The sequence below is a fragment of the Oncorhynchus tshawytscha genome, linkage group LG12 (assembly GCF_018296145.1).
Source record: "Oncorhynchus tshawytscha isolate Ot180627B linkage group LG12, Otsh_v2.0, whole genome shotgun sequence".
Classification (NCBI taxonomy): Eukaryota; Metazoa; Chordata; class Actinopteri; order Salmoniformes; family Salmonidae; genus Oncorhynchus; species Oncorhynchus tshawytscha.
The window spans coordinates 68,051,348-68,076,463 of record NC_056440.1 but is presented as its reverse complement, the minus strand read 5'-3'; the positions used below and the strand labels follow the sequence as shown (position 1 = coordinate 68,076,463).

The window sequence follows — 25,116 nt, the reverse complement described above, 5'->3', positions numbered from 1 at the left end:
AGGAGCAGTCCTCCATTGGAATGAATGGAATTCTACAGTATTTGAATGAAATGTTTATAGGCCAAAATGTAATGTATTTAAGTATTTTTTGTTGTTGTATTGGGGACAGTAACGTTAGAACTTTCAAAACATTATACTTTTAAGGAAAATGTTTTAATATATATATATATATTTTTAAATGTTTAGCTCACATAATATAATTTAAAATTACTCATTAAATGTTCTGTAATAGAATAAATGTGGCAAAAACAAATGTAGACAATAATAAATTAATTTCTATAGCTTCCAAAATATTTATTTACAATTTTGGGAGTGCCAAGATGGAGGCACGGTGGCTTCTAAACAAGGCCCCTGTCAGTCATCGAGTGTATATATAAATCATTGACTGGAACCCAGTATCTCTACACTGGTCATTCCCACTCTATACACACTGGCTAAATCATGTCTTGCTGCTCTTTTGATTGTCTACCTACTCTTTAAGGAATGGTAAACGTTCAATGTGACATACATTACATAGGCAGTCACAGCTATACTGTCATGTTTTTTTATTCAGTAATGCTCTAATGTTTTTACAAGTAGACGTAATATGAATCTCAATCACCAACTTGGCTAATTGTCCTCCTGGACTGCAAGGTATAGTTTTCTTTAACAACATTGTCTATCTGGATCACTATCCCAGTCTAAAAATGTTTCCTTTTCATTAGCAAAACATATCTCCTGCTGACGGACTGTCTGTACAGTAGATATACTGATTGGCTACTTCTGGATCGGCTGGCTGGTCTTTCTCTGCATTGCACAGGCCCTTGATAGTGCCGGGCAGCATTTCTTTATATTGTCCATGTTATATTTCTTTAGTCACCTCAGACAAACATTTACCTTTAAACAACAACAAATCTCATTGAAATGACTTGAATTGACCAGACAATAAAACGGTCATAATGATCATAAGAATTACATAACCGAGTTATGAATGTTTGTAACCTCCAATCATAAACATTTATAGATGTAACATTGTTATAGGCATGAAATCGAGAGCTTGGGACTATAAGGTTCTATCTGTAAAAAGATGATTCTTAGATAATGTAGTGTCTACTTCCAACTTACACTCTCAAACACATAGATCCCCTGAACGAAGCTCTAACTCCAGATCCCAATCACCTGAATTCTGATCACCCGTATGTCGTTATCACACACTATTTAGTTCAGTTCTTTGCACCCCATCATTGTGAGGTATTGTTTGTTTTGTGACACACTTCTATTGGGAGCGCTGTTTTTCCCATAATGTAATTCTCCCATATATGATAGTTTTTGCCTGCCTCACTAACGATGCCTTTTGCCTATTCCCTGCCTGTACTTTTGCCTATCGGATTTCCTGTTATCAACCTTTGGCCTGATCTCCCAGACGACGTTACTAGCCTTTTCCCTGCCTGTACTGTTGCCTTGTTGGACCCCCTGTGTATAACCTTCTGCCTGTCCCTGGACCCAGCTACCTGCCTCTTCCTGTGGTCCTTTACAATAAACACCTGCTGCGCCCTGCGCTTGAAACCAGCTCTCTGTCGTGTTCATTACAGATAATTGGCTTGAAAGTTCCGAACCCTCATTGGTTTGAATGGTGTCCGCTATTTTTATCTTGCATTCTTTTGAACTTAACAACTTGAATTGGGGTATATAGGTAGAGAACATTGAACAGAACAAGGCTATGTCACTAACTCCATTTAGAAAGAAATGCAGATAGAACCGTATAGTCCCAAGCTCTCAAAATGGCACAGTAAACACGTGAGCAACGCTTCGTCATTATATCTTCTTTCATGCATCTTAAGACTTTTACATCAACTAGCGAAAGTGTTATGTTGTTCTTCAAAACATTATTGTATCTTTATGCCTCTGTGGTAAAGACAGTTATACAAACACATAATAAAAAAAGAAAATTATATTATGCATTGAAAGGACACTACTTTCAGTGCATTCAGAAGAGATACTGTACAACCTAAGACATACAGTCTCAATTCCTGGTTAAGTCCCCTTTTTACAGTGACATGTTTCTTTTACACTGCAATGGCTGGCTCATGAGGAGTTGTAATAAGAACCAGTTAGGCATGATGATCCAGGAAGCCAGTTAAATCTTGTCTGATCGCACATAACAGGCTTCTCCAGAATGAAGAAGCTCAGATTGATGAGGTGGAAATGGTTCACACTTACACACAATTGCACTCCAAATAAATATATCTATAATTTATATGCATATTACATTTACAAATAGATCTGTCAATTTTATGTGCTACATCTCTATATTTTTTTATTTTATTTGTACAATAAAATCATCTTTTGAACAAATTTTATCTTTAGAATTAATGATTAGAATTTGTGCAAACATACAACAATGGATTGTTATCTTTTTTGTTTGGTTTTTGACTTGTTTCGTCTAAACTGGTAAACAATACAAAATAAGTCTACCGTTTGATGGTCAGTGAGTCTCCTGTCTCTAGGAGTAGTCCTGGTCCTGCCTGTAGCCATACGGCCCTCCCTCTGCCTCTTCCTGGACAAACTCCTCCTTCTTATCCCAGCTGTCAGCCCAGCCCCCGTTCTGCGTAGTGGCACCGTACGTTTTGGCCGGACCGCCGCCCAGGGCACCGTAACTCTGGGTGATGTCGCCCGTCTCCTCTGCCAGCTCATCCTCATCGATGAAGCCACACTTCTCATCGCTGGTCAGCTCTGGGTCGGCCCACGGCTGCTTCTCTCCAGAGGCAAAGATGCCATAGAAGATGACTCCCCCGTAGTGAACCAGAGCAGCGATGAGGAACACCCACTGCCACTCTTCTCGAGTCTTCATGTGGACAGATGGAATATAAAGTGTCTTATACAAAGTCACCGAGAATTGTAGTTCTATCCGATAATGAATCTACGTTTAACCATAATGTTTTATGGACTTTCCAAGGGTAACAGAATGTCTTACCTTGTTTTTTGTCATGGCACCTACGATCAATGGGCATACCATGCCAGACAGGGTGCCCACACCATTGGATATGCCCATAAGGATACTGGCATAGCGTGGAGCAATGTCTAAGTGATTGACGTTGAATCCTAATGGAAAGAACGTTCAGAATGAAATACAAGGTTTTCAGTGTGAAGTTACTCTCTATAAGACAGATCTCTAAGGCAACAATTGATTAGCACTTGATTAAATAAAAACAAGTGGTTATAGTTCTTGTGGTTCAACTGATTTCACTATAACTTAGACCTCGTTTCAATCAGATCGTATCAGACCATGTTGGCCGACATCCGCATAGCGACTGTTGTTGGATGTGTAACTTGCGGTATGAACTGACAAATAGGTGAGTGACTGCTCTTGTGTCACAAACCACTCCCTTCCTTAGTATCCCCACTGCGTTAGAAGTTCAAAACGCCAATAGAACGTGTAGGCTAATGCATGTTTTAATGTTAATTTGGATGGGGGGATTCATAGCCTATCAGACAATAAAACATCACGCATTTGAGCGTTTGAACTTGTAACACGGCTGCATGAACTTCTAATTATAAAGTTGGATTATCGTCGGTTGGATTATCGTCGGTTGATTAAAGTCGGTTGGTTTCGTATTTTGCATCCAATGGCAGTGTCCGCGATAAGCTGACGCAAGGAGCCGCTTATGGATTTGACAGCTCTAACGCAGTTCCACCTCAGACACCGTCCAAACAACCGCTATGTGGGTGTTGGCTAGCGCAGATCTGATAGGATCTAGCCCTTACGGTCTCTAGAGGTTTTGCTCATTCTTGGTAGGTAATAAAAACCACCATTAGTAATGACCTTTTTTTCTTTAATGAAGACCACAAAACTACTGAAATACTAGTGAAATATCAAAACTACTGAAATACCCCAAACATAATATAAATGTAATGAAATGGCGATGAAAATCAAAGCCCCGTGCAGCCATCTTGTTGCAAAGGGAGTAGCTAGCCAGTGAATCTCCTCCCCCACACTGAGTGTCCTCTGTAGCTGCACACAGCCAGCCTGTATGGCAGCTCCTCTGGGACTTGTGCTGAATTATTAAATACTCCAGGAGAAAGCCCAAGAAAAATGAGTAGTAGTAAAACCAAGGTCTGCCTTGCAGCCACAAGCTTCAGCTGGAATAGATGTTTGAGAAATGTGAGAAATCGACCCTGTTCCCTTTGTAGCTGGATATTGCTGATTGCAGGTCCTTTTTAGACCACATCGGTGGCTGTTGAACGATAAATAGGCAAGTTGGAGTTTTCATCATGAATCTTGTTCTGGAGGCAGCTGGTGGTCACTAGCTGGCAAGGCCACAAAGTCATAAAATATTATTTAAAATCTAATCCTAACCACACTGCTAACCCTAATGCCTAACCTTAAATTAAGACCAAAAAGCTATGTTGTGTTTTCTTGAATTTTTACAATATAGCCAATTTCGATTTTTCATGTGCCCATCTAGAGGAAATCACTCAGTTCTGCCTCCATGGCAAGATTCATGCAATAAATAGTGTCCATTCTAGACAGAATCTACGGTGTAGTTGTTAGATTTGTTCTCTGTCTATGTAACAGTATTGCTTCCGTCCCTCTCCTCGCCCCAACCTGGGCTCGAGCCAGAGACCCTCTGCACACATCAACCACAGTCACTCACGAAGCATCGTTACCCATCGTGCCACAAAAGCCACGGCACGTGCAGAGCAAGGGGAACCACTACTTCAAGGTCTCAGCGCGAGTGACGTCACCGATCGAAACGCTATTAATGCACTCCACCGCTATCTAGCTAGCCATTTCACATCGGTCACATCTACAAAGAGTAAGGGAGGAGTATCCTACAGGCAGCTGTGATCTATACTGGCAGACTCTCTGATGCCATGTGTTTAACAGGTACTGACCTGATATGGCAAATCCACTGAAGCCCACAGCAAGGACCAGGAAGGAAATAGCCACCCCTTTGGTGTGGGAAAATCCCACTACCAGCAGCAGCGTAGCCTCCATGCCAAACCCTGCAGAGACAGACAGTCACACACATGCTACAGTAACCCAGGGGCTATGGGCCATCACAGTTGCAATTTAATTACAGTCCCAAAAAGTCATTGTACCACGATCATACAGATAGTGTAAAAGCATTACTATTCTATCAAACACATCTGATATAATTGTACATATTGTGCTGAAGGGGCTCTCTCACCTCCACAGTTCATGATCTTCCTGACTGTAGTGGTAGACAGGATGTTCCTGCTGCGTAGGTAGTCAGCCAACTGCCCTCCAATGGGCACAATGATTGTCATCACCAAGTGGGGCAGGGCAGACACCATGCCAACCTGAGGACAGGAACAGTTGCAATCAACATCCACATAGAGGTATTAAAAGGTATTAAAGTCAGTTAGAGCCAAGCACAACATTTTCACACATCCCTCACCTAGGCCTCGAGTACCATACCCCAGCAACACTGTTTGGCTAGGCTGGTGCCCTATCCTGGCAATGCTCCACTGGTCTCACCTTGCTTATCTCAAACCCAAACACCTCCTCAAAGTAGGCCGGCTGACTGATAAGCAGTAGGTAGAAGGTCCAGCTTCTGCAGAAGTTGGCCACGATGATTGCATAGACAGGCATGGAGGTGAAGAACTTTTTCCAGGGGGTCTTAAATTTCTACGATGGAGCAAAAGGGCAGAAAATACATGAGTTACCGGTGAAAGGCTAGCAGTGGTGAGAAAGAGAGAAACACATACATGCAGCCTATAGAGAGTGCCAGTCCGCACATTCTGATAGATTTATTGTATATTTTAAACCATTTAAAAGTAGGCTAAATGCTACAGCCATCACACTTCTATGCAAAATACGAATTGTTGTTCAATATTTAGTTTATCATTATATCATTGGGTTTCTATGTCCTGCCTTCCTATAGGCTCTGAGTTGAAATAGGCTATGATGTTAAACTCCTATCACACAGCAATACTGTAGCTACCCATACTGTCAAATATTTTACATAAGCTACCGGTCTATTTACTGTGTTGGCAGAATCTTTTAATCTTTAGCAATAATTTATGCTGTAGCTGACAAAAGAACTGTCCGTTTCTGAAAGAGAAAACAATGGAAATGTTGTTGACCTGTCAGCAGAAAGTTTGAATTCAACAATGTTTTGCATCGACTTTTCCCCCATCCTGTTTACGATGGTCTGCCCGCAAATTCTGAAACATTGTCTCGGCGGAAAAAAAAACATCCATTGCAGTACATCAACCTGGCCTTAGAGCCATATGGAATATACTTCACGTATTTCTGAGCACCTCCAAGACGTACTGTATTGTACCTACTAATGGTCTAGTTACTTTGGACATAGGGAGGTTGGTCGGGGAGGATTGGTGGGCCAAAACAGTTCCGGAACAGTTTGTGCATATATTTTGTGACTTTTTTCTTCATTGTGGACTGGCAAGGTTTTTTTTCGGCTGTTCAGGCACACAAAACATTTTCTCAAGGCAAGCCAAAGTTGGAAGCCGAAGTGCCTGTTATCATTCATCGAGAGACAACTCGTTCTCATGCGAAAAAAATACTGCACCAAACATCCTAGTCAGATGCAAAACTGCACGACTATGAAAATAAATGACAACTCAAGAAATTATCTTAGATTAATTCTGACTATTTTGAGGAAGCGTATACTGGCTATGGCATCGCCAAATGGACAAACAGTACAGACTGATGCTTTTTCTCGTTTTTCAAACAAGGGACTTTTAAAGTAGTATGTGAGCACACGCGTTCAGTTCACTTGGCCAAATTTGCTAGGCACCAGCCAAATTGAAGCATGCTGACGTCTTAATCCACGACAGACTAGCAATCCAAAAATTGCATGTTCAAATCGCGTCAGAGACAACTCTTGTATTTTAGCTAACCCTTCTCTTAACTCTTATTCTAAACTTAACCAAATGCATCTAACCAGCTACATAAATTCACGTAAACTTTGTCGTTTTAGTTCTCCTCACATTCGGTCGTTAGTTACCCTTACCGCCAACATAAATTCTCTCCAAAATTCTCCTTTGTTATTATGGTGCAACAAGCAACCTGATCTCAGATCAAGACGTACAATACTATACGTCATTCAAGAAGTATGATAAATTAAGTCCAATTCGTATGCTATTGTATGACTGGGTAAGACGTATGATACTATACATCCTCTAATTCATAGAATATTGTATGAGCGCTTTTCCATTCATAATGTACCTAACCCCCTGAGACCCAGCAATTCATCAGTTCTTGGTCCGTATCTCTAAGGCCATACAAGCCACTGTATGTACCTGTTGTCCCTTTGAGAGGACATTATGGGCTTTTCAATGATATCACATGTGGGGGTGTGACCTTGACAACTTTATCTTCCTGGTTCTTTAAAAAAATGGATGCCGTTCAAAATGTACACACTTTATGGTAATTTGAAAAGAAGTATGAGTAATTATAAATGATACTTTTTGTGAGTTTGATATTCAAATTGTTTCTAGTAAGTGGATTTCTCAGGAATAGTTAAGTGAGTTGTCAGGACTTGTAATATTTTGTTCACATTAAATAAGAGCTAGACAAGAACTTATAAAAAAAATGTGCTCTATAGTGGACCCACATGCTGCAACTATGTTTTTCATCTACTTTACCCATTGACTGTAATGTCAATTTTGTAATATTTACATCCTAATGACCGGTACAGAGGACAATTTTGCACATACCATAAAATATTAATAACCATATTTTTAGACCCCAAACAAATTCTTCCGGGTCACAGGTGGCTAACGTAACGTAACATACCATACTAAATAAGAGTGTCAGCGTGTCAGAGATTGCCCTGAGACTATGTTGTGTATTACAGTCGCCATCATAGGCCTACTTCAATGTAAAAGATCAACTGTTTACCTGTTAAATTCTACTATATACTATAAACCGTGCTGCTTATCGGATTGCATAACTTGAAATATACAGTTGAAGTCGGATGTTGACATACACTTAGGTTGGAGTCATTAAAACTTTTTTTTTCAACCACTCCACAAATTTCTTGTTAACAAACTATAGTTTTGGCAAGTTGGTTAGGACAACTACTTTGTGCATGACACAAGTCATTTTCCAACAATTGTTTACAGACATATTATTTCACTTATAATTCCCTGTATCACAATTCCAGTGGGTCAGAAGTTTACATACACTATGTTGACTGTGCCTTTAAACAGCTTGGAAAATTCCAGAAAATTATGTCATGGCTTTAGATGCTTCTGATAGGCTAATTGACATAATTTGAGTCAATTGGAGGTGTACCTGTGTATGTATTTCAAAGCCTACCTTCAAATTCAGTGCCTCTTTGCTTGACATCATGGGAAAATCAAAAGAAATCAGCCAAGACCACAGAATCAAAATTGTAGATCTCCACAAGTCTGGTTCATCCATAGGAGCAATTTCCAAATGCCTGAAGGTACCGCGTTCATCTGTACAAACCATAGTACGCAGGTATAAACACCATGGGACCACGCAGCCGTCATACCGCTCAGGGAGGAGACGCGTTCTGTCTCCTAGAGATGAATGTACTTTGGTGCGAAAAGTGCAAATCAATCCCAGAACAACAGCAAAGGACCTTGTGAAGATGCTGGAGGAAACAGCTACAAAAGTATCTATATCCACAGTAAAACGAGTCCTATATCGACATAACCTGAAAGGCCGCTCAGGAAGGAAGAAGCCACTGCTCCAAAACCGCCATGAAAAGCCAGACTACGGTTTGCAACTACACATGGGGACAAAGATCGTACTTTTTGGCCCGATGAAACAAAAATAGAACTGTTTGGCCATCGTTATATTTGGAGGAAAAAGGAGGATGCTTGCAAGGCAAAGAACACCATCCCAACCGTGAAGCACGGGGGTGGCAGCATCATGTTGTGGGGGTGCTTTGCTGCAGGAGGGACTGGTGCACTTCACAAAATAGATGGCATCATTATGAAGGAAAATTATGTGGATATATTGAAGCAATAGCTCAAGTCATCAGTCAGGAAGTTAAAAGCTTGGATGCAAATGGGTCTTCCAAATGGACAATGACCCCAAGCATACTTCCAAAGTTGTGGCAAGATGGCTTAAGGACAACAAAGTCAAGGTATTGGAGTGGCCATCACAAAGTCCTGACCTCATTCCCATAGAAAATTTGTGGGCAGAACTAAAAAAAAGTGTGTGCGAGCAAGGAGGCCTACAAACCGGACTCAGAAACACCAGCTCTGTCAGGAGGAATTGGCCAAAATTCACCCAACTTATTGTGGGAAGCTTGTGGAATGCTACTTGAAATGTTGGACCCAATTTAAAGGCAATGCTACCAAATACTGATTTTGTGAATGTAAATGTATTTGGCTAAGGTGTATGTAAACGTCCGACTTCAACTGTATATAGCCTATCTATTTACTAGGCTACAAGGTCCACTTAAATGAGAGCTGTGCATTGTAATTTGTTGTATGGCTACTTCAAGAATATGAACCTGTCATGGAAAGAAAAGATGAGGAATTTATTCTGCAATGGTTATGAAAATAAAATAAATAGGAAAAGATTCCTATGTCTATATGTTACAATAAAATTAAACACATAGATTTTTAGAGTTGTAAGATGTGCATCCGCATGGTCTAAAGTTTCCGGATAGGTTAGCACATTGTCTCAAGTTATATTTGTATAAATGTCAACTTTTTTGGCGCATGCACAATTTGTGGTATATTCTGGACATACTCACAGTTTATGCATGAGGCCTCAGGGGAGCAGAGATCAAAACAAGCCTGAGTAGGAAGTGGGGCATAGCATCATCTCCCAATTTAATATCATAGGAATCGATTTGAGGAGAAGTGGACTTTGAAGACTTTGAGAACTCTGGCCTAATATCACTAAGAAAACGTAATGGCCTACTAAAAAACTTTGTCAAACTTTCACACAGATTTGGATTATTTCACTGAAACAGAGAAGCAGGGCATGAGGTTAGTTGAGTGAAAGTTGTTTGAAACCCTTCAAACAACTTTTATTCAACCAACCTCAAGCCCTGTCCCTCACCTCAGCAGGGCCCATGAGCTTGGCACTCTCCCCGATGCTCTCCTCTATGTAGACTCGTTCCTCCTGGGTGATGGTAGGGTGCACAGCAGGACTTTCATACGACACAAGGATCCAGAACATATACCAGAAGATCCCAAAGCACCCTGCACAATGATATTGGGATTGTTACACAGGATAAATAAAATATGGGTGGTGGATTATGTATATCTTCTAGTCATTATGGAACCATGCAGCAAAGCTACAGAAACCCTATTGTAAATGTGTTTTAATTGTGTCATTGTTGTATGTGAACATGTGAAAAGCTTAGATCGGCCTGTACAATAACATTACATTCTTAAAAGGCAGATCTTTTAGAAATCCCCCATAGACTAAACCCTCAGACAAAAAGACCAAATTCATCTAGTCCAGGGAGAGATGGAAAATTATTGGAGAACAGACACACCAAAACATTAGGAAGAAATCAATGGTCTGGAGGTCTGAAAGCATCAGCAACAAGCTTTAAAATCAAATCAAAATCAAATCAAATCACATTTATTTATATAGCCCTTCGTACATCAGCTGATATCTCAAAGTGCTGTACAGAAACCCAGCCTAAAACCCCAAACAGCAAGCAATGCAGGTGTAGAAGAGGATGTACTATACTCAACATATTTTCAATATTTTCAAATAGGTTGTTGGTTAGAATGTGATGATGATTAAAAAAATGTTAAAAACTAATTTGGAAGCTATATAAAAAGATAGAAAGAAAGTGGAAAACTCTGTATATGCTCCCAACAATTGAGTGGGTAAACCTAACCAACATTTCGGCACGCAGTGACTTTTCAGGGTGGGTGTGCATCAGCTTATGCTTTTTACATTTGGAAGCTATAACATTGCCATGGAACTCCATCTTACCATAGAGATAGAACACAGAGGACCAGCCTGAGTACTGCACCAGGATCCCTGCTAGAGGCATGGCTATGACAGCACCAGCATATGAACCTGTAAGAGGAAATGGTAGAGAGGGGGAAGAGAAGAAAAAGGAAATCTAAATAGACAAAGGAAGTACAACTACTGTACCTCTTGCTTCACTACCATAGTGTGACAGATAAGATACTATTGAAAAGAGTATTTACCACAGAAGGAGGTTGTGGCCAGGCGACTCCTCTCCAGAGGGGGAGCCCACTTACTCCAGATCCCATGGCAGGCTGGGTAGGTTACTCCCTGGGTAGGTCACACACACACCACAGAACCATGAGCAACTAATAGTAGGTAACTGGTTTAAAGTAAATCATACTGCTGCTATTATTCTTAAGTTATAATGAACAAGATGGCCAGAAAATTCTGATCATCCTGCTCCTTATGGCAATAGCAATGGATTCTAGCAACACTGCTTAACATTTAGTATTTAGCATTTTATTAGGATCCCCATTAGCTACTGCTAAAGCAGCAGCTACTCTTCCTGGAGTCCACACAAAACATAAAAGATGACTTAATACATGTACACAAGTACATCACAAGACCGAACTACATACATTGTAAATAAGTCTACACCTTTTCATACATTTATACCTTCATAATCATGTGATTCATAGACTACTGAATGCAGGTGAAACACACAACAATGGAAATACAATAACAAGGAGATGCGTTGCAAATAGGCTGACACTTTTCACTAAGTTCCCATGATGTGAATATAGCAACCTTGTTCCTCTAAATTCCCCTGACGTGAATAAAGCTACCTTGTTTCTATAGTTACCACCCTTAATAATTGATATCCTGGGGTAAAGCTAAGTATAGACTTTTTATAGTTACCACACACAATGGGTTAAAAAATCTAATACATTGTTTTAAATATACAGTACCAGTCAAACGTTTGTACACACCTACTCATTCAAAGGTTTTTCTTAATTTTTCCTATTTTCTACATTGTAGAATAGTAGTGAAGACATCAAAACTATGTAATGACACATATGCGACCATGTAGTAACAAAAAAGTGTTAAACAAATCAAAATATATTTGATATTTGAGATTCTTCAATGTAGCCACCCTTTGCTTTGATGACAGCTTGGCACATTCTTGGCATTCTCTCAACCAGTTCCCACATATGCTGAGCACTTTTTTGGCTGATTTTCCTTCACTCTGTGGTAGCCATGCTGGTGAAGTGTGCCTTGAATTCTAAATAAATCACAGTGTCACCAGCAAAGCACCCCCACAACATCACACCTCCTCCTCGATGCTTTTCATGGTGGGAACTAAACATGCAGAGATCATCCGTTCACCTACTCTGCGTCTCACAAAGCACAGAAGTTGGAACCAAAAATCATACATTTGGACTCGTCAGACCAAAGAACAGATTTCCACCGGTCTAATGTCCATTGCTCGTGTTTCTTGGCCCAAGCAAGTCTGTTACTTGAACTCTGTGAAGCATTTATTTGGGCTGCAATTTCTGAGGCTGGTAACTCTAATGAACGTATCATCTGCAGCAAAGGTAACTCTGAGTCTTCCTTAGTGATGATAGACTGTCGTTTCTCTTTGCTTATTTGAGCTGTTCTTGCCATAATATGGACTTGGTATTTTACCAAATAGGGCTATCTTCTGTATAACACCCCTACCTTGTCACAACCCAACTGATTGGCTTAAACACATTAAGAAGGAAAGAAATTCCACAAATTCACTTTTAACAAGGCACACCTGTTAATTGAAATGCATTCCAGATGACTACCTCATGAAGCTGGTTGAGAGAATGCCAAGAGGGTGCAAAGCTCTCATCAAGGAAAAGGGTGGCTACTTTGAATAATCTAAAATCTAAAATATATTTTGATTTGTTGAACACTTTTTTTGGTTACTACATGATTCCATATGTGTTATTTCATAGTTTTTATGTTTTCACTATTATTCTATAATGTAGAAAATTGTACAAATAAAGAAAAACCCTTGAATGAGCAGGTGTGTCTTTTGACTAGTACTGTATGGTTTATTTGTCACATATACCTGATAGTTACAGTTTTACAGGGTCATCCAGTAGTACGACGCCCTTGGAGCAAATTAGGGTTAAGTGCCTGACTCAAAGGCACATTGACACCTTGTCGGCTCGGGTATTTGAACCAGCGACCAATCGGTTACTGGCCCAACGCTCTAACCGATAGGCTACCTTTCCTGGGGTAACATGTAATATCTTATACTTGTAAGCCTTTTGTTAGTTACCACCAGCTATGGGTTTCATTAGGTAAAATTAAACATTTATGAACATGAAATAACCACCCACTGGGCACAGACGTCAATTCAACGTTGATTCAACCAATGTGTGCCCAGTGGGCAGGCCTTGAATCTTGAGCCTTGTTACAGTCTATCGCCCTTAACGAGTTAGCTGAGATATAGTGTAACGTGTTACAGTACCACCTGTTATTGGATTCATTAGGTAAAATACAACGTTCATTTGTTATCTTAACCTTGTCTTCTAATCTTTCTTCACATGTCCTTTAAATACCTCCCCCATTTTGGCCAAACTGATTAATACATGTAAAAAGAAAAAATTCAAAACACAAAGTTGCACACAACCATTTTAAAGACTAAATGTAGGGAACTGTGTTATTCAAATAGATGGTTTCAAAACAGATTGTCACAGAATAATGGGAGAAATTGTAAACATAAGACATACTGATAATAGATTTGCCTGCACTGAGCTGACAATCACAAGAGATGATACTACCAGATATGAGCTGCCATGGTTGTAAATCAAATATGATCACAAACAAAAACCAACATACTCTCTTCATTGCCTTTTTGATTAACATTAATAAGAGACGCAGTGCTCTGAGCTAACTGATGAGCCTCTCATTACACTGACAATGCTGCTGCCATTAAATGTTCATTAGCTGCTAATTGGAACAGAGTGTGCTATTTGACAATGCAATCTGCATGGACATGCTAGGAGGAGATTTATCCTAGCTATCCACTGGACTGATCTGAGATCACTATATATGAATCACTTTTAGGTCCTCCTGTAAGCTCATGGAATGTGTACCCCTCACAACTGAATTAATATTGCTCTATTTACTGAATATACCCAAAACACCGAAGCCTTTCCTTACAGAGACAAAAACAAGACATAACCAGATTAGCCTTTGTCATCTGATGGCTCATTCAAATCAAGGACCCACTGGGCACAGACGTCAATTCAACGTCTATTCCACATGGAAACAACATTGATTCAACCAGTGTGTGCCCAGATGGGAGCTACTGGCCCAGTCTCACCTCAGCCATCAATGCCAAACACGTAAATGTGCTGTTGTTATTGAATTACACCATTCATTATCACAAGACATTCATTTGAACCCTATTTCTATCACTCACAGCCAACACAGCCTATAGACAATTATTTTAAGATAATTATTGCATTGAAAGTAGTTAATGAGTCAGGCTTGTGAGAATAAATACATATTTCCATTCTCTGCAAGATAATGGACAATAAAGTATTATTCTAAAATTCCATCTATGGTGTTCAAAATGATTCTCAATGGTTGGCTCTGGTGCCAGGATGGTGTATCGGTGTAAAGTACTTAAGTAAAAATACGTTAAAGCACTACATACGTTTTTGGGGGGGAATCTTACTTTACTATTTATATTTTTGATCACTTTTACTTTTAATTCCCTACATTCATAAAGAAAATTATGTACTTTTTACGCCAAACATTTTGCCTGACACCCAAAAGTACTCGTTGCAGTTCGAATGCTTAGCAGTAGAGGAAAAAGGTCAAATTCACACACTTATCAAGAGAACGTCCCTGGTCATCCCTACTGTCTCACATCTGGTGGACTCACTAAACATACTTTTACTCAAGTAGCATTTTCCTGGGTGACATTCACTTTTACTTGAGTCGTTTAATAGGTATCTTTACTTTTACTCAAGTATGACATTCGAGTACTTTTTCCACATCTGATTCGTTTAGCTGGATGTGTTTTATTATGACACGTTGAATGTAGCCTGCCCTTCAGTATCAACATGGCATCATGTTTTACTGTACAAGGCAGCCGCTGCCAACATCTCATGTTTCAATATGCCTACTGGACAGTGGATTCATGAACTGCTGATATATCAGCACATTGTCTTTGGGAATATGATTCTGGCTAGACTAGCATTTTCCTAACTGTGGTGTTACTACCAGAGAGCAGAGCAGATATGTTTCAGCAGGTTTATTGGTTCATTCGGATCCCTATTAGCTTTTGCCGAAGCAGCAGCTATTCTTCCTGGGGCCCACATAAAAACATAAAACATGTCAAGTAACAACCCACTGGGCACACACTGGTTGAATCAACTTTGTTTCCACTTAATTTCAATGAAATGACATTGAACCAACAAGGAATCATTGTTAAATTGCCCTCTGTGCCCAGTGGGAAAACACACTGATAGAAAAGAACAGTCACACAAATGTTAAATAAAAACATATATAAACAATACAACTAAAGAATAATGTGTGTGTAGATTGTGTGTGTTAAGAGTGTGATAGTGTGTGTGTGTGTGTGTGTGTGTGTGTGTGTGTGTGTGTGTGTGTGTGTGTGTGTGTGTTGTGTGTGTGTGTGTGTGTGTGTGTGTGTGTGTGTGTGTGTGTGTGTGTGTGTGTGTGTGTGTGTGTGTGTGTGTGTGTGTCATTTCACCATCCCTATTGTGCCATGAGAAGTTGTTTTATAATTTTTTTAAAGGTAATTTTGCTGTTTGCTTGAGTAATTGGAGATGGAAGGGAGTTCCGTACAATCACAGCTCTGTATAATACTGTGCTTTGCCGTCAATTCGTTTGGACTTGGGGACTGTGAAGAGACCCCTGGTGGCATGTCCTGTGGGGGATGTATGGGTGTCTGAGCTGTATGATATTTGATTATGCAGACAATCTGGAATTTTCATCTGTTAATCATCAGTTAATCTCTGATCAACCGTCAACCAGGAAAGACTGACGTGCAGTTAAGGGCAAGGTGTGCTGCTCTGTTTTGAGCCAGCTGCAGCTTTACTAGGTCTTTCTTTGCTGCATTTGACCATATTACCCGACAGCAATCAAGATGGGACAAGACCAGAGCCTGTACAACTACAGTTAATTTTTGTGTGAAAAACGCAGAACATATTTTTTAGAACAGACAGAGGGGACTCTCCCACAACAAATACCCAGCTGCAGATCAATACAACAGTCTCACATTTCCCCAGGGTGCATTCTGGCTGTTGTACTGCCTCTATTCCATTGCCTCTGACATACTGTAGCCTAAACATAATTGAACTGCCACAAAGGAAAAATGGCTATTTTCGAAAACTGCGCTATTGACAGGATAGGCGTACTCAATCTTAATTACAATTTGCAAATAATATAAAAGCTCTCCAGAAATGTGACTTTTGAATTAAAGAACTCCTTACCTCCACCAGCCCTTGCAATATCCTCACAAAGATGACCAGTCCATAATGCGTCCGTGCCGCCGAGGGGATTAACATATTGAGCGTTGAGGTAAGGAAAATGGCAAGACCGAAAACCCTAAAAGAAACAGAAATATACACATTTTCATATATCGTATGTCGTAGGCCTTATACATCATTTTGATAAACAACGTGTCCAGTAGGCCTAGTGATTTATTTAAGCTGTATTTATGTCTTGGCCAATTTATTCTTCAAAGCAGGAAACAGTTTAGTTTAGGTTTAGGCCTCTTATTGACTTCATGTTTAATTAATTTATTAATCTCCGATTTTTTTTTAAAGCCATCCAGACTAAATTTAGCAGGGACCCATCGAACAAATCACATTCCACACTCATTTACTGGCTTACTATCGAAATGGAGTTAGTCCTATTCAATGTCATTTTTCTATCCCATTTTCTAATGGTTATAAGGCCTATATTCGGCCTGCTGTTCTTCTTCTAATCAAATGGCCAAACTTACGTCCAAATATATATATATATAATTTTCATGCATCATTAAAATATTTAAGACTTTGATTTTTTTCATGTCAAGCATTGGCTAGTGCACCGTTAACTTCTTGATTTACGTTAGATAGCAATAATTAATTTGGAGAAATAAATGAAAGCGTGATGACAGGGAGTGTCGACAGCAGAGGACATTGGTTTGAGCGCAGCTGAGCCAGTGGAGGCAATCCCAAATGAATAACCGGAACCATGGTATTTTTTTTTGTTTTTTTGTCACGTCTTGTAAACACCCGGAGACCACGCCCCTCCCACCCAAACTCTAATCGGATTGAGGCAACTCTCTGGCATCGATTACATCTCAATGTCAATCAAGAAAACATATAGACAATAAACATGTTATACATTAAACTACATTATACAAATGTAATACATCGTATATATTTAAATAGCCCGCTCAACAAATAATATTGTATTTACTCAACAAAACATATTATGATGCCAAATTGATTGTCTTTCTTCATATATATTCAGGGTATAAATTGCGATCACCAATTATGGACAGTGGCCCAAAGACCCACTAAAATATATAGTAATTTCCTATTATAATATCCTATATTTAAATGCTGCTCATGCCTCATGTAAGCTAGGCCTAAACCTTATTTATAAGCCATGTTTAGTGTGCACCGTGTATATGAGCGTGAGTAAGCCTTCGGCGACGAGGACCGGGCTGGTCGCCATGCCCCCAGAATGCAGCAAGTTAGACACGGCTCCCCCCGGGGACCTCATTAACAGGTGGCAGAAAGCCCTGTGGACCGGAGCGACACCGTCAAATCTCAATAGCCCTGCCAGCGTCAGCGGCTGAATCGCTCCCTCCCAAATTAATTACCCATTAATGGCCTTCTCCATTGCAGTCACAATGGTTACTATGCCTACTGTCTTGTTAAACCTTGGGTCGCAATACTGGCCTGCAAATCCTCCCTCTCATTTACAATAAAGGTCTAATTGTCATAAAGATTTGAAACGTCCAATGAAACCCTTGTGGGATGCCTTTGTGTCTGCAACATTTCCAGACCATTAAAATGTTGATTTTGTTTAAAAATTCGTTCCTCACATAATTTATTCTGACGGGAAAAGGAGTGATAATGACAAGTTGAAAACCGATAATATATCCAGGCTTCAGTAATCTACATATACGTCATCATCCCAGTTGCTCGGATCTTACATATTGGGTACATCTCTTGAGGACTAAAATAAATCGGACCTATTTTCATTTTTTTTCTTGAGGGTCGTTCATTTCATAGTGATACATTTTAGTAACCAATTGAATAATTACGAATAGATCGCATTTGAGACTGTGAGAAGGAATACGAATTTATGTTTAAAAAAATATATAAAAAAAGAATGAATGTAGGCCTACCTGTTAGCTGCCAGTCTCGAGCATATGTACCCTCCCGGGATCTGCGTCACTATATAGCCCCAGAAAAACGAACCATGGATCATACCGACTGTCTCTGGGTCCCAGTTGAACTTTGCTTTCTTTCCAGTGAAATAAAAACAAAGACAATAAAATAAACAACACACAATCGATGGAACATCGTAATAAATCCTCTTCACATATATAATTCCATTGTAATTCAATACAATAATTCACAAAACGTATAAAGACGTATAACCTTAATAACCAAAGCCTAAGGTCACATATCATAACAGGAAATAGGGATATAGTGAGAAGCAGAAATGTGAGCTATAATCATTACCATCATATACGGTACACGGTGTGTAGGATACACATGCTAAATGCTGTGTTATTATGGAATACAATAGTTTATGGTGGTGGCATACCTATAATGGCTGCACTGAAAAAGCATGGAACAAAATGAATCTAGCTATGAAACCAATACATGAAGGGAAATGTTCTGTATCTGCCTTTGCTTATTTTTTATTTTCAATATAAGGTCAGGTCAAGTGTGAGAAGATTAGGAGGCCTCCAACATCTGGACTATTTTTAGGGACGACAAATTAGGGAGCAGGAGGGCAGTGACACGATGTTGACGTCAGTAAAGTGTGCACCACACACACCTCTGTGATGATGATTTTCCCATCTTTGTGAATCGTGCTGTTGTTGACCATTCCCACGATGGCCACGCCCAGATTGCATCGGATGCCGAAGGAGATACAGAAGCCTAGACCGCTCATGATGGCGATGATGTATCGGCGGGGCAGCCCAAAACACGTGCAGTCGCACAGGGGTGCTTTCTTCTCCTGGGCCTCAGAGGGCCTGCCGTCCTCTGTTAGTTCGATAACTTCACCAGTTCCCTGTCGCTTCTCCATCACCCTTCAAACAGCCAGATAAAAAAGTCATCCAATTTCGTCGGAAAATCAGCCTCAAATTAATGGATTAACCTATGTTCGATATTTGAATGTTATGAATAATAAATGCATTTTAGTGTAGCTAAAATTCAGGCCTGTAATTAAGTTAAATGATAGACCTATACAGTTATATATGTTGTAGTCTACAGCCTTCAAATATAGCCTGCATCAAGTCCAATAAAAATCTTTCAAATGTAAAAGTTATTGAAAATAAGAAAGGAGACTCATTTATATTTTAAAAACATCTTCTTCGGATAGCGTACTGAAACAGCATTTTAGGTTATCTAGGTCTACATTAAATATCTATGCCTATTCAGTCCGTTGTTTTATGAGGATAGTGTATTCGCCCCAACGACTGGGGGCGCTATTTGATGAATGATAACCAACATGATTCAGAACATGATAACTAACATGATCCAGAAAATGTTTTTGTTTTTTTCATTAAACGAAAAGTCTACTTTAGCAAGGTAATTTAGCAACTATTAATAGAAAATGGCGCTGTATGTTAGCGGCACCAGGTTCAATTTCATCAAATGCCAAAAAAAAGCATCGTACATTGGAGCAAGAAGCGAATGAAGATGCGCCCACCGCATTGCAGCAACCGCTCACCTTCACCCTCATTTGCATTCACGGATTTGGCTGTTGCTCATCTCTCCAGGCAAACATTAACCCTGCGGTTTCAAATGCATTATTGGCCATATGCACAATTAATTCGTTTGTCAAAATAAGCCCAAATAAAGTTTAGGCTACAGTTACAGTATTAGGCCTATACCTAAAAAAAATATGTAAAATCGCCATAAGGAAAAAATTACAAGAACTCTTATCTTATCTTAGCTAATTATGCACTCCTGTTTAGAATATACATTTGGAATATCAAAACTATTGCACATGAACTAGATTAATGTGATCATTTCGTTATGCCCAACGAAAAATACATATTTTTAACGCGACAACATGCAGCTGTTATTTCATACAAGCTAAGTTTAAAATGGGACTTGGAATCCAAATAGGCCTATCGATGGAAGCAACAATACATCGAAAAAAATCCAAACCAAAACTAAATAGATTCATTTAGAGGCTTCAACAAGACATTGATTGACATTAGGCTGCAACTACAAACATCAGAATAGATGTCAAATGTTATTTGTCACATACACATGGTTAGCAGATGTTAATGCGAGTGTAGCGAAATGCTTGTGCTTCTAGTTCCGACAATGCAGTAATATCTAACAAGTAATCTAACAATTATCCAACAACTACATAATTCACACAAATCTAAAGGGGTTAATGAGAATATGTACATGTAAGTATATGGATGAGCGATGGCCCGAGCGGCATAGGCAAGGTGCAATAGACGGTTTAAAATACATTATATACATGTGATATTAGTATTGTAAGATATGTAAACATTATTAAAGTGTCATTGTTTAAAGTGACATTGTTTAAAGTGACTAGTGATCCATTTATTAAAGTGTCTCAATGTAGGCAGCAGCCTCTCTGAGTTAGTGATTGCTGTTGAGCAGTCTGATGGCCTTGAGATAGAAGCTGTTTTTCAGTCTCTCGGTCCTAGCTTTGATGCATGAAGCCCTTGCCACTTAGCAAGACAAATCAGTTCGACGTTTCGGCTACTAGCAATAAATCGCTACCCATCCCGTAAATAATGAAAGAGATAACCTCCCGTAGTTGTTGGTTTCAGTAAAATATTTTAAATATTACAGGGACCCGGTCACAAGCCAATTGCAAACGAAGATAACACTCCGTGGATCTGTATTTAATCGCATACATAGTAGGCTAGTTCACCGCAAATGCTTTTCGCAGCTATCTGTTTCATGCATTAATGTATTGTTGACTTTTTCCACAAGCATCAAGGTCCTTCCTGCGCTTTCACGAGGTTATGCATAATTTTCCCACTACGTCTATTAGAGGCGTGACCATGACTGCAAGCTGTTTGAGATAAAAGTAACACACTTCTCGGCATAGGATAGGAACGTACAGTAGTCTACTACCATTACACCACCATATTACACCACCATATTGTAGGCCTATCACTTGAAAATACAGAAATCATAACCAGCCCTATGTTTAAACATGGGCTAGCCTGCATATTAAACATAATTTCAACACCTACTTGTACATCTGTCCCAGGGTCTTCGCCCCAAATTCCTTTATCCCCTCTTTGGCTCTCATCTTGACGGACTCCATATCCAAATTTGATGTTTTTCTAAAAAATGTCTACTGTTTAAGCTTCATGTTACGGTGCGTGTGACCGAACAAACCGGTGGAGCAAGAGATGTATCTGATTATTTGATAAGAAAAGCAGACAAGATCTGTAGCCTATCACGCGTCGTTCGCTGTAAAAACGCCTACATGTGAGAGAAATCAGATGAGCTCTGATTCCCCATTTCCCATATAAACTAATCGTTCACCTCACGTACAAGTGCCATCGCAATGAAAATCAACAGATAATTCCTAAAGCGAACGAAAGAGAAAAACGTTAGAAGCGTCTACGGTGAAAACCATATAATCTAAAACAAGAAACAACCAGTAAAAGCGGGAACTAGCGGTGTGTGGAGTTGCTTCTATAAACCACAGAGCTGGGCTTGCGCTTCTCAGTGGAGAGCGCCAGCTTTTCTGATGTCGCGAGAACCTCTGGCTGTTCAGCACCAAGGTCAGCGACAGCCTCGTGCACACTATCTGCGCTTGGTGCACGCCGCATCCACATAACTGATCACCAGAGTAATACTCAATATAGCCTACTGTCCAGAAAGCTATTGTTGTTACACTGTAATCGACTGTTTTAGGGAGCGGTTCAGGCTGGAATAAGAAAGGATGGTTAGATGGTTTGTTTGCATTTGGAAATCATAACCTTACAAAGTGTGAGGGCTATGCGTGGTGACATACAAACGCAAGTTATTTTCAGTTTTACAACCTTTCCCAATATTTGCTTTTATATTAGGCATGAAGTCTACATGGAGCCTACATAAAATACTGTCTTATCTTCCTGAGGGCGGTGCTATGGAAACCAGATGAGGGCTGGATTCCCCTCCTATGAGCTCTCGTGAAAACAGGAATCCATCAATAATTTAGGCATCCCCCAACACATACACTTTTACCCACTTTTCTCTCTTGCTTGCTCACACACACACACACACACACACACACACACACACACACACACACACACACACACACACACACACACACACACACACACACACACACACACACACACACACACACACACACACTACTGTAACTATAGCATCAAAGGGTAGATCAAAGTTATTTTGCGGTTCCACCACAGTTCATTCTGAAATATTAAAATGTAAGAGCCGAACACCTTTGAGAGACACATGGAAATTCTTAAAGAAACTGGCAGCTACCTAATGCTAATAGAGTATAAATGGATTGGGGAACTGACGCCATCTGGCGGGCACTTAGTATAATTCCTGTCAGGTTTTTGCATTAGGCCAGTGAGACATCCTCGAAGTACACTACATTTTACATGCAGTACTGGATGGGATGAAAACGTGATAATATATATTTATATATTTAAACCATGATATTTGATTTGAAGTATTTCTGATATGAATAGGCTGCTATTGTCATGCCTGTATCCTCCAAGATACCCTAGACCCACTTAAATTTGCATACCACCCCAACAGATTCACAGATGACGCAATCTCCACATTGCCCTTCCCCCCTGGACAAAAGGAACACCTATGTGAGAATGCTGTTCATTGACTACAGCTCAGCATTCAACACCATAGTGCCCACAAAGCTCATCACTAAGCTAAGGACCCTGGGACTAAACACCTCCCTCTGCAACTGGATCCTTGACTTCCTGACGGGCTGCCCCCAGGTGGTAAGGGTAGGCAACAACATGTCTGCCACGCTGATCCTCAACACTGGGGCCCCTCAGGGGTGTGTGCTTAGTCCACTCCTGTACTCCCTGATCACCCAGACTGTGTGGCCAAACACGACTCCAACACCATCATTAAGTTTGCGATACATGTTCTATACATGTTCTTAATTATACAGTAATTGTAGTGCACACTTTTAAAATCCCCAAATATTTTATTTAAAAGGACATTATCAGAATGTTGTTAATAAGTTCAATAGCCTTTCATGCAAAACAATCAAGACACAACATATTTAGACAACACAGACTATGATTTTAAAACATATGAGTTGTGAAACATCATAGGAATAGAACAATAGAAAGTTATTGTTTTTGAAGTACATCCCAAAAAGTAAACATAGACATTTAAGGCATTGATCTACTGGTCATGTACTGTGGCTTCCACCCTGTACGCAAAAAGGACATGAGGAGTCAAGAGTCTCCCAAGGGATTTTGTCTGTATGGCTGAGAGTGGTGTTAGTCAAGCACTGGAATTGCCAAGCCTGATATAGTGATGTAGTACGTGACTTTGAAGTTGAAGTTATACCAAGTCAAATCGTCCAGGGGTATATTTTCCACCATCAGCATGAGAGGCTATTAACATTTACAAAACAGATTAGTTCAAAACAGATGAACCTAGAAAAAGACTACAAATAAAATCTGATCAATATATTACATAATTAACTGCATTATAAGACCTAATCCTACATTGAGCAAACTATACTTTACAAATGTAATCGGTACAACAATCTAAATAAGCGATTTGTTTACTGAACCTAATATGGCAACTACTGTACATACCCCAACATTTTTCATGTGTATACAGGCTGTGATAAAATAGTTTGAACTGATTGCTGTAAAGGGGACATTATGCATATATATATATACTGTATAGCTAACACCTCTGTTTGCACAACTCACATTACAGTAACTTGAAATCTATTCAATAAGCTACAGTTCCTTTTGAAGTTGAATTTCAGAACAATTGCTTTGCAACATGTAATCTAAAGTCAACTTTCCTTTTAATATGAGACCATCCAGACATGTTGGAATGATTGACATTAAACAGTAATAATGTAGTGGGGTTTTCTGTCTGAAAGACTCATTGGCTAAATAAAACCTGTCCCATATAAGTGCTCTGTGCTAAATCAAAATTAAAAAGAGAAGGCCTCCCATTGTGATACTGAGTACAGATATAGAGTATGACTGAAAAGCAGATAGGAATGATCAACTTAACTTAAGTGAGTAATGACTAACAGGGCTGAGGAATCTGATTTTCCTGCTTACAATGAGTTTGATAAGTGTCAAAATAAAGAGCAGATAGATACATGTGCAAGTAACACAGGCAAAAACACATTTGGGTCCCACACCAGAAGAAATCACACATACAAGTTGCATATCTCGCCATAAATCTAAACAAGGAAGCGGAATGCAACCCCAAAAACAGGGCTAATATTTTGTCTGGTTTGACTTAATATGCCACTCAAAACATTTCAAACTGAGTGTAGATTATATTCACTGGAAAGGGCTCTATCAGACCAAACATATATACAGTAGACATGGGTGTATTACCGTCTTGGACCATTACAGTATCTCTATCTATCATTACCCAGCTGAGAGAAACTGTTTTTAAAGGGCCACTACAGTCAAAATGCTTTTTCCCCCTGTGTTTTATATTGAAATTCTACAACAGCTGATGAAATTAACACTCTAAAAGTGTGAAAAAATGTGATCAGTGTTAATTCCTGATAATCGCTGGTTGAACATACAATCTACACAGGACCTCCTAATCATCAGGTTTGCATGGATGGGAGTTTCAGCTTTCCATGGTGACATCACCATGTGGTAAATTGGTTGATAGACCAAAAACAAAGAGAGTTCCAAACCTCTCTGCCAATAACATCTAGTTTTGAGTTTTCCCCTCCCCACTCAGACTACTCCCAGACAG

The 25,116-nt window shown here is 39.6% G+C and overlaps 1 protein-coding gene across 1 annotated transcript; it reads right to left on the bottom strand.

Annotated features, from left to right (window-relative positions):
• Positions 1-239: 239 nt before the first annotated feature.
• LOC112263793 (vesicular glutamate transporter 2.1) lies at positions 240-21,882 on the bottom strand. Its single transcript, XM_024440402.2, has 12 exons — positions 21,396-21,882; positions 18,977-19,232; positions 18,315-18,433; positions 16,399-16,513; positions 11,134-11,221; positions 10,913-10,999; positions 10,019-10,161; positions 5,483-5,632; positions 5,172-5,304; positions 4,876-4,986; positions 2,954-3,081; positions 240-2,824 (listed from the first exon to the last, which is right to left on the bottom strand). The coding sequence occupies exons 1-12, from the start codon at positions 21,467-21,469 to the stop codon at positions 2,483-2,485; spliced, it is 1,746 nt and encodes a 581-aa protein (XP_024296170.1). The 5' UTR covers positions 21,470-21,882; the 3' UTR covers positions 240-2,482.
• Between the last annotated feature and the right edge of the window lie 3,234 nt (positions 21,883-25,116).

Excerpts from the sequence above, each read along its gene's own strand:
- LOC112263793 (XM_024440402.2), bottom strand. The coding sequence starts at position 21,469 with ATGGAGTCCGTCAAGATGAGAGCCAAAGAGGGGATAAAGGAATTTGGG. Across the intron at positions 10,162-10,912 it reads CTCTGTGTTCTATCTCTATG|GGTGCTTTGGGATCTTCTGG; the intron begins GTAAGATGGAGT and ends ATCATTGTGCAG. Across the intron at positions 4,987-5,171 it reads GAAGATCATGAACTGTGGAG|GGTTTGGCATGGAGGCTACG; the intron begins GTGAGAGAGCCC and ends CTGTCTCTGCAG.